Genomic DNA, 10,860 nt, shown 5'->3' on the forward strand with positions numbered 1-10,860 from the left:
GCAGGCTATCAATAGTCTCTTTTATTGTGGGTCTCCAGTGTGATAGCTATTAGTTATTGTTGACTGCACAATTAGTGTATTATCACTGCTCTTATTAGTGTGTTTCAATAATTTTAAGGAAGGATTCAGCAATGTTGCAAAGAAGCACTTTTGTGTAAAATCCAACCCATGTAATTACATAATGACATTTGCCATACACTCTCGTTTGGTAATTCCCACTTTCTAGAATTTGTTTACCACCAGATAATGGTGATTTACCTGTTAAAAAAGCATGCATTGTACTATCAGTATTAGAGAACTTAACGATAATGTGCGCAACTTATTATGCAATAAAATTTACTCTCCAATCATGTGATTGTAATGACAACAGCATAGTTATAAAAAGTGGTAAATAGCCTGTACCTACCTGTGTCTGGCCACTGAAGATGAGGTGTAATTGTTAACTGCAAAAAAGAAAAACATAAGTACACACACATGTTGGTTGTATATGATCTTCAAATGACTATATAGAAGAGTAATGTAAGCGTTTACAATATATATTATGTATATGTGCAGTCACTAGTTATGTGAATACAACTGATGGAAGCATCATTTTTCTGTGTTTTCCTAACACACATGCTTACCCTGCTCAGAAATGCATTTATTTATTAGCTAGGAAATACTAGCAGAACCATAATATCAGTATCATAACCATAAACAATGGAATGATGAAAAGAGCAAGGGAAAGAGCTAATTTCATCTGAGAAGAGGTGGTCAAACTTACAGTACATAGTGTACTTGCAGGACTTATCTTTTTAAGTGTGAAACTTATTTTAAAAATAATTGGTAATACTGATAGAACATGCTGAAAGGTTTATTATGGCTACGTATCAGGTACCATATCAGGTACCATTGCAACTACTTTGTTATAAGAAATGAACAAGTCCTAACATAGGCGGATCTGAGGGGGGGCCAAGGGGTACTGTGCCCCCCTTGGCCCTTCTCTGGCCCCCCTTGGACCTACAGTACTATATGTATACCAGAAACTAGAATCATGCATTCACACTGTATTTAGAAGTATAGAAAGCCAATGGGCAAATAGAAAACAACACTTATAAAAGTACTTAACATTTATTGTTAAACTGTACACCATAAAGAAAGTGAGGCAAATAAATTAGAATTTTTGTGCAAAGATTAAGATACTCTAATAGAGCAGTCTCTACTCTAATAGAAGTCGCAATTCTGATGTCATCAATTTACAAATTTTACAAATCGTAACAATGCTAGCTACTCCTTATTTTGATTTGGTATGCACTTTACCATCCAACAGGTTATCTCAGATAGGCTAACCAATCTTTGTATGCATTGCAAAGCATACACTTTTTAAGCTAAGCGTTATCAAAAATGCTCTGAAATTCAAACCTGGGAGGTCTGATTTTAAAAATTTCTCCAACTACAGTTTTACAAACTGTATGTCCATCGTTCATCCAGCTATATGCTGAATAAGGTTATGCAAATGAATATAACTTGTGTTCTAGAATTTCTCCATAGCTCATAGTAGACTGAACACTATTGTGCACTAAAACTTCTTGCCACCCTTGGCCCCCCTGACAGCGTCTCCTAGATCCACCTATGAGTCCTAAAGATATCATGGGAAAAGCCAAATTGGGCAAATTGCCAGAAATTTATAAGTGCTTTAATTGTTATTGAGTTGTTTTAAGACTAATTACATGTGTCTACTAAAGAGGTAACCTTCATTTTAGCATTAGGAATTCCTAAGTGGTGGCCTAAAGTTAACATGAATTATTTGCTGTGTGTTGTATTACAATGTTTGTGTTTTAGGTTAGAATATATTTTATATGCATCAGTGATATAATTAAAGAAGACACTGGTTGCTTTTAGAGGTACTGGTGAATTTGAACCCATGTGGGAAGAACCCTGGTTACCTGTAATATGGGTGTGAAAATGTGCCATAACTTATTAGGCTTGCCAGACTGCTTTATTTGATTAATGTAAAAAGTTAGCACAGTATATTGACATAAATACAAATCTGGTATAATGCATCAAAAATTGAAAATGTATGCAGCAGATAATTAATTATTATTACCACTTGGAGTGGTGGCCTTACTTTTGCACTTATCGTATATATGACATAGCACAGTTTGCATGCTGTATCATGTAGTGTGGTCGAAGTGATTGATTGACTCACAGACACTACAGACAAGTGTAACTCAATAATGGCTAAGAACATGGGTTAGATATTGTTATACGGTGCTTCAGGGTGCCTTTTGGTATACCAAAGTATGTACAATGCAAGCATCATGGGTTTACCTTAAACTGTCCTCTTTTATTTCTATTTTTTCACTGACAGCTCAAGGTGTTAATTCATGGTGTTAATTCACACATTGTTCCCCATGTGTAGGGCTGGGTGAAGGCAAAGACTATGTGAAACAGCCACATTGCTTTTCATTAAGTAGTGCAAGGGGCACATGTTTTGTCAATTTGGTACCATTCTTTCAATTAGCAAGGTGCCATTTTAGTAGTTTATCAATGTTACAATAACCTTAACAAACAAATGCAAGGAATTTTACAAGCTAGTACCAAGAGTTGATCAAGTATCATTAAAGTGCTTCAACAAGGGGGATCATGTCACCAAAGATTTCTGCTTTAGTTATGCTTTTTAAAGTTACGGGATAGTGAGCAACTGTCAAGCAAAATTTTAGTACATTCTCACTAGCTGAATATTTCCTGAACAACTGACCCAATAATCAGGACTGTCACACAAGTTGTAACAGTTTGTTAACCAATCTATGTAGTAGTTTAGTTTCTTGTTTAGGTCTTGATGGAATAATTTGCAAGAAATAATGCTTCTAGTACTTGTAATATGAACTAAAAAATTAATGGCGTGACTACAATAATTATCTTATTTTATTTAGCCCATATTTTCAGCAACTATTACAAATCCCTTTGTCAGTCTATCACAAGTGATATTCTTCAAACCTTAGAGAATTGTTAGCAAGTTCTCATGGTTAATTTTCAGATTGTAGTTTTCACTAATTGACCTGGGTACAACTCATGTTTATGGCAACATTTGAATATTAAATATTATTAAGAGAATATTAAACTCTTAATCAGGCAAAATGATTTGTAATGTAGATGTGGAATTTTGTAGTCTTGATGCTGATTATTATGGGCTAAATTTTAGTAAATAAATTAGGATGATGAATTCTCTTGATTAGGCACTTTTTATTGTGATGATTCTTACTAAATTGTAAAACTCCTTAACACTTGTACTTGTATTTTATGTGCTGAATCTATTAGTTCCAACCATTGCTAAATTCGATTACATGAATATCGCATGATATGGAGCAGGTTATTATTTGCTGCACAACGTTACAGTGTACATGTATTCATATACATAATGAAAGTATGACATTTTAATTACCTGCTGCTTTAGCCGATCGGTCAAGTAGGATGGCAAAAGCCAGACAAGTTGATCATAGTCTAGTGTATTTATTTCATAACAACCATTGCATTTTGATTCCACTGAGTATGGAAGCTGAGAATCAGGAAAACAAACAACTTCTGAACATTTAGGGTTTGTACAAGAAAACCCAAGTTTGCAAGTACAATCTATTTTCATTTGTGCACAAATATTCGATAATTTCACTTTAAAGAGTTTACAAACTTCATAACTATCTTTTTTCCCTGGTATTTGTTCTCCTTTTTTAACATATATCTCCAAGCAAATATATTTAATTTTATCCATAAAAACAACTCGTTGATTCTTTGCAATTTGAAATAATACAATATCTTTGTAAGCTTTATTCTCATTGATAACCCAACCTTCTCTTGCCAAATTTACAACTAAGCAGCAAAACACACCTCGAGGAACAAATGTGTTTTCAAACTCAATATACAAGGTACTACCAACTTTTTCATCACATGGTTTTGATAAAGATGCATTTGGTGGTGATGGGCTTAAAAGAGCAGGCATGAAGTATTCAGTTTTGTTTGGTAAACATGCCATTATATTGTGATCAACAAAAATGTTGAGAATATCTTCCAGTTTTAAAGGACCAGTAGGATCAATCGTTTCTGCATATATACCATCTACATCTTCTCTGCTGAATTTTCCTTTTTTGATATTATTTTCAATAGCATAGTTATATGGGTGATACTTCTGAACAATTAAATCAGTTAATCGATCAAACAACCATTGTGGATTACAAAACACCACATCCACAACTTTTTCATAATAAAAGAAAATTCCAACTTCATGGAAAAATTTTAATGCATTTCTGGCATCACTTTTACTCATGTTACAAGTTTGAGCAATATCCATGTATTCGCTTTTTCCAATATAATCTTCTTTAGTTTCTTGAATTTCAAGCTGAAATAAAAGCCATTTTACTTCAATTTCACTGTAATCTGTTTCATCTTGAGACATTTCTTCAATTGCTGTGCGAATTTCCTGAGCAATTTTATGTCTACTTAAAGTGTCTTCAGTGTTGGAGATTGGATGAAGGTATTGACTGACCTCACCAGGTTTACGTGTCTTCACCATGGAAGTGTTTTCTGCAAGAATTTGTTCATAGATTATTTTATCTAGCTTTTTGACAGTTTCATGTTTTTCAGTGTCTGTACCACATTTGTCCAAGTGAGTACCAACAACCAGTAAATTATGAGGGATCATTTTGCTGCTTGATGCTGATCTCCTCTTGCTTAGAGACTGAATATTTGCAATAGATGTTTGCAGTAATTTGGTGCAATCAAATTTTAAATTAGCATTACCTTGCGATGTGTATTTTTTACCATTTATATGGTATCCACCTACCTCACAATCACCTAAGCCTTTTTCCATATTAAATACCATAATGTTTCCAGTAGGCAGTGTAGTTAGGGCAGGCATCACATCAAAGAATTCCAAGTGTCCTCCACTATCATAGCAAATCAGCATTGTTTTAGAAAACTCCTGTGTTTTGTATGTCTCCTCTAATATTGATTGTTCCACAGAACTTAATTTTTTGCACTGATCCTCCTCAGTACGTAATGAATTGGAACGCAATAAAACAGTTGAAGATTCAATTTTTCTTTTTATTACTGTATGTAGCCGTGCTTTTTGTTGCTTTCTGTCAACTTCATGCCAAAAGGAAGGACCTTGTAGAGAAGGAGTTAGTTTAGAAGGTGATAGATAATCAAGTGGTTTATTAACTTCAATTTTCACTTGAACTTGCACAACGTTTAAAACACCAGTGCTATTACGGGTAGTATTACGATTTTTACCAAGCAATACTTCAAACAATGATGATTTGCCCACTCCAGGTGGACCAAAAATAAGTAGTTTGTACAGCTGTAATTTTTCTTTTCCAAGACCAAGTTCTTTGAGATGCAAGTACCGTTCCTTTAACTGAACTATATAAACAAATAAAATTATTATAACACATATATCCAATGGTGTTACTGCACCTTCTATAATATGTGACCATCTCAGTGAAAACCCATCTAGTTCGCTCAAGCATGTGTATTGAGAAATCGAAATTTAAAATAATTTGTAAAATTACGCATCAAGTTTTTATTGGGCAAAGAAGCAAGACTCAAATCGATATGCTATCTTATTCACCTGCTCATGGAGAGTTCAAAAATTTTTGTTTCGTTTTTGTAGTTTCAACGGTATGGGTGTCACGTACGTTCGTTTATGATGTGGTAAACGTAAACAAGATTGTCATTGTTTCTTCTACCAAACCACCTTCATACGCCTATGCGCAAGTAACTGTAAGGCTAAAAATATATCTTGGTTGATCTGCCAATCTATATTGAACATTGTAAGCCAAATTCCAACTTTGTAGACTAATCCAAACGGAAGTTATGGCTGCAAATGCAAGCGTCTATAGTTTATGTTTAGTATAGTCATTGTACAAATCAACTCCTTGTTCTTCCTACTTTCTAGCGATGTAATTCAAACCTACACACCACAGAAGGCTGAAACTTTGGTGATCCATTCCTTGGACACTGCAGATAATGGTGAGCGAATAAAAAAAATTAATTGTGTGAACAAGTCAGGTTTTTGCTGAGACGGTCACATATACTTGCAGTATTCTATATTTATTGTAAACTATATACATATATGTGACCCGGTCTGCGAAAAGGGGTCTTATAGCCTTTTCAATTGCATGTACTTGGCAACTTGTAACTTGACTTGGGAATGTGGTATCACCCTGAAAGTTAATCCCCTAGTACCCCTAAAATAGCACTATGGCGTGGTATAATATGAATGTGATAGGTAGAAAACATGATGAGTTATGATTAGTCAAACTTGGCAATTTTGAAAGGCTATAAGACCCCTTTTTGCAGACCGGGTCACATATATATATATTTGTGAACTTACCGATAATTCATGGATTATATAGCTGTGTTTTTGTATTAAAATGATTCTTTGTTTAGTTGTATGCATATGAATGATATATTACTTTGATATTGTTGTAGATAGCTTCATCATTAATTTCCCCTTTGATAAGTGATCCAGTATTCAGTAAAGGGGAAGTTCTATTTCGTGGAATATGGAATAGTGGAATAACATGAGCAAAACCTAAAATCAAAACCTTATACTATTATTTATACCCTCTACAGCATATAGCGACACTCCTCACCTTGTGGCAAATCTGTTCAGTGCAATTGCGATGGCTCTGGGCAATTTTTAAATCAGATGCAAAACAAATTACCCACTCAATAACTATTCAAAACTAAGCTATAAACTTTCAGGTACACTTCACTACACAATCTCTACAAAACTATAAGCTTTGCAGGTGTTACATACAAGTAACTGCCCAGATCTATTAGCGACAAAACACTCCAAACACTATAAACTTACTTTGGAATGATCTACTTTAGCTAACTTTCCTTAACTGTTAGTCTCCAAACAAATTTAAATTCGAATGGTGCTGCCACAGTGTAGCTTTCATCACCTTGACGATATGCACACCAATGCTACTCTAATAAATTTGAGCAGTTTACTCACGTGTGACAACTGATGTAAGCAAGTATGCTTATAATTGTGTAACGATTATGCAGTGAAGTATATCTTTACTTAGTTAAATAGCTAGTTCTAGAGTGGATAGTGTGTATCCTATTTAATGATCACCCCAGCAATTCTTCTGCCATTGTGATTGCATTTTGATGGAGTTGCCACAAGGTGAGGAGTGTTATTAGTATTTTTTAATAATAGCTGCAGAGGGTATAAATAATAGTAATATAAGACTTTGATTTTAGTTGTTGCATACATATTCCGCTCTTCCGTTATTCTGCTATTCCGTATTCTGCGGAATACAGCCCCCCTTAGCAAAATTGACCATCTAACAAATAACCATCACCATCACTTGAAATACATATACATTGCAAACCAATGATTTGTTTTAATGTTATCAATTTTCTATGGATATTATTATAATAAATGTGTGATTGGGGCTGTGAAATCTGGGCATGTGGGTACATTAAATATGCCTGCTTTTTAAAATTGCATGACTCATGACTTTTAAAGAAATTATTCAAAAGCTAAACAATTTTTAGCCCATACTAATGATTGATGTGCTTTAAATAAAAATGCAAATATACATACTGTACTTCATCATAAAATGATTAATAACTTAGGGATAATTTAGGTTAGGGTGCATGCAGGAAACTATGTACTTATAACAGCATCAATGCATATGTCTGCATGGAAGTAAAACAAGAATAAGAAAACACAGCATAGTGATTTTACAAATAATTGAATACTTTGTTAAAAAGTACATAGGCAAGCAACAGAACTGACAATTACGTATTGCTTCTTTACATACAGGGCACATGTAAACAAAGAGTACCAATACTATTATGATACACACACCTTCCTCAGACAATCTCCTTCCAGTTCCTATGTAATATAAAACAATCATACTATGTGATTCAAAAGTCACATACAGCAAATACATATACCATAATAATAATTGAACACTACTGTATGTATGTAGAGATGCATTTTTGAGGGGTAATTTAAGGATTAATCTCATTAGTTTGCCATGAATTAGTCCAAATAGTAGGAGTGCAATTAATTTTAAATTAAATGCAATTACACTGTAAAGTAGCCAATAAAATAACAAAATCATAGAAGCCTTGCAAGTGCAACAAGAAAGTTATGTTATGAATAACCAATCACATAAGCTGACAACAGAAGCCTGTTAAGTGCACCAAATTTTGATATTTTGAGTAGCCAATCAGAATTGCTGACATGTGAGGCCTTTCAAGTGTTACATTAAATGATAAAAAATAGCCAATCAGATCAAGAAACTTTTTAAGTGCTGGAAGAATGATGCAATCACCAGCTAGATGTTAATGGCTACACAAAACTGGATAGATGTGTGCTACAAACCATGAAGGGTGATCACTATGTGATTAGTAGGCAATCACACTTGTATTCATGCAATTATGGAATAATTGTACTTGTAGCAACCAAAATTGCTCTCGGCTTTGCCTAGTGCAATTTTGACTCATACAATTATTCCATAATTGCACTCATATGTGTGTGATCAAGGCACATGATAGTGTGTCGTGCAGCCCAAGAAGCCGGCATGCAACACCATGAGTATATTGACAGGAAGAAAATGTAATTTTTGCACCACTGTAGCTCTGTGTTACTTTTGCAAAACAAGACAAATTTTGCTGTGGACACGCCTGCCAATGCCAGTACTCCACACACCAACTTTGAACGCAATCGCTTTAAGCGTTCCTGAGATATGAACTTCACAAATTATTGGCTTAGTTTCTTTGTTTTCTTCTTCATTTTTTTGTCTTTTTGCACACTTAAAAAGCTACCATAAAACTCAAATGTCATATCCAATAGCCTTGAAATTTGGCACACAGAAGGGGGTATAAAGGCGCATCTTAGTACCAAGTTTGGCTGGAATATAATAAACAGGCAAAGAGTTATTAGATTATTCACAAAAAATAACACCAATGTGTTGTAACGCCTACAGGGTAAACCACTTATGCAGGGGGTAGCCAGCACCCACACCAAAAACCCAACACAGTGTACGAGAGTCCCAATATTTAAATATTTCAAAACATATTTCTGTATTATTTCAATAAATATTCCATGTATTTATATGTAATTATAATTGGATTTCTCAGATAGTGTACGAGAGTCCCAAGACGTTAGCTACCCCTCGTGCTTATAGGAAGAAGCTGAAAATTGATGGGTGAATAGGTTAACTATTGAACCTCAAACCTTTTGTTGTTTGAAAGAAATCAAGATAACAACCATGAAGGTACAACGAAAAGATCAACAGTGTGTAACAATTATGCAATTAAGATTAGCTAATAAAAAACTACTTGCGACGCCTACCAGAAAAACCACTTGGAGTAATGCTTTGAAAACCGCTGTACAGATGGAGATGTACAGATTGCTTTTCAATGCTGTAAAAGAATCAGATTTAAAGCCACGGAGTTATAACACGAAATCCAACTTGGTGTAGCAAGTGCGAGATTGAGATACTCTAATAGAGCAGTCACCTTGAGGCTAGAAATAGCAACCCGTATAGAAATCAGCTACAAACAAACCACTCTGTAGAAATATGTGCTGGAAACAAATCACCATGTAGAGAGATCGGTTAGGAACAAGTTACCCAGTAGAGAGTTCATCTAGAAACAGGTCACCCTGAAGGAGTTCAAGTAGAAACAATGAGATGAGATGAGAGTTTTAGCTACAGTTCATTTATGTAAGAAGTCACCTTGTTACTTATGTGATAATCATTCAGTGTTAAATATACATTCAAATATTTAATCGGACAAAAAGGTATACACACAATTGCTTCTTTTATCCACAATTCCTGCGTTGAAGAACAAAATAACGAGTTAAAAGGAACCACCAAAGCCAGTTTATGGCTGGCTTTGTGGCTTGTAAAACAAAAAGAAGTGATATCCAAACCAAAGCAATCAAGCTGTAGAAAAGAGTGCGGCCCCTAAAAAGGCCAGGGTGAAAAAAGATGTGAAATCAAAGATGGTGGCCAAGAAATGGCTGTGATGGCAGGTTAATGGCAAAAATTTTAATAACGATAATTAGGTGAATTTGGTGCTGAATCCTAGTGAAAGTTAGAGAAGGCAACGCAAAGTCACCTGAATTGTCATTATTAAATTTTTTGCCATTAACCTACCACCACAGCCATTTATTGGCCACCATCTTTGATTTCACACCTTTTTTCACCCTTGCCTTTTTGGTGGTAGTACTCTTTTTGTACATCTTGGCTGTTTTGGTTTAAATTACCTATATTACTGTTGGAGGTGAACAATATACAGTAAGACATACTTTATAAGAAATATGTTTATTGAGTACTACCAGTGGTTTATGATAGGAATTAACTCCTGGTACCATAACCAGATTTGTAAAACTAAGGGTGACTTCCGCACACATCCATTATATAGATATGAAAGACACAAAGATACAAACTAACCTCCTTCTTTTGTAGTGCATGATGTTGTAGCACTTATGAATAAATTTTCAGATATAGCCTTTTCCTTTCAAACTAATTGCTCTTTCAAATCTTTATATTTATAATTTAATAAACATTTGTACATTGGACTTGTATGGATGCCCCCTGCTGCAAACCCAGTCACAAATGTAAATTACCTACAAACTGCATATATACAAAACTATTATAGCATTAGGAATTGTGGCACTTTGGTGATGCTATCAGAACCCCTAGTATTTACTATCTCCAGGGGAATGGTACAGTACTGCTTGCAATACAGGGAACCAATCCGATGTACACTAATCACATCGACACTCATTCTCATCATTATTAAATGACTCATATTAGTGAAATAAGCATTGATATACATGCACCTCATTCT

General features: G+C 34.5%; 1 protein-coding gene across 1 annotated transcript; it reads right to left on the reverse strand.

Annotated features, from left to right (window-relative positions):
• Positions 1-257: 257 nt before the first annotated feature.
• LOC136248159 (uncharacterized) lies at positions 258-5,468 on the reverse strand. Its single transcript, XM_066039974.1, has 3 exons — positions 5,444-5,468; positions 3,425-5,394; positions 258-443 (listed from the first exon to the last, which is right to left on the reverse strand). The coding sequence occupies exons 1-3, from the start codon at positions 5,466-5,468 to the stop codon at positions 348-350; spliced, it is 2,091 nt and encodes a 696-aa protein (XP_065896046.1). The 3' UTR covers positions 258-347.
• Between the last annotated feature and the right edge of the window lie 5,392 nt (positions 5,469-10,860).

Source organism: Dysidea avara, chromosome 2 (genome assembly GCF_963678975.1).
Source record: "Dysidea avara chromosome 2, odDysAvar1.4, whole genome shotgun sequence".
NCBI classification, from domain to species: domain Eukaryota; kingdom Metazoa; phylum Porifera; class Demospongiae; order Dictyoceratida; family Dysideidae; genus Dysidea; species Dysidea avara.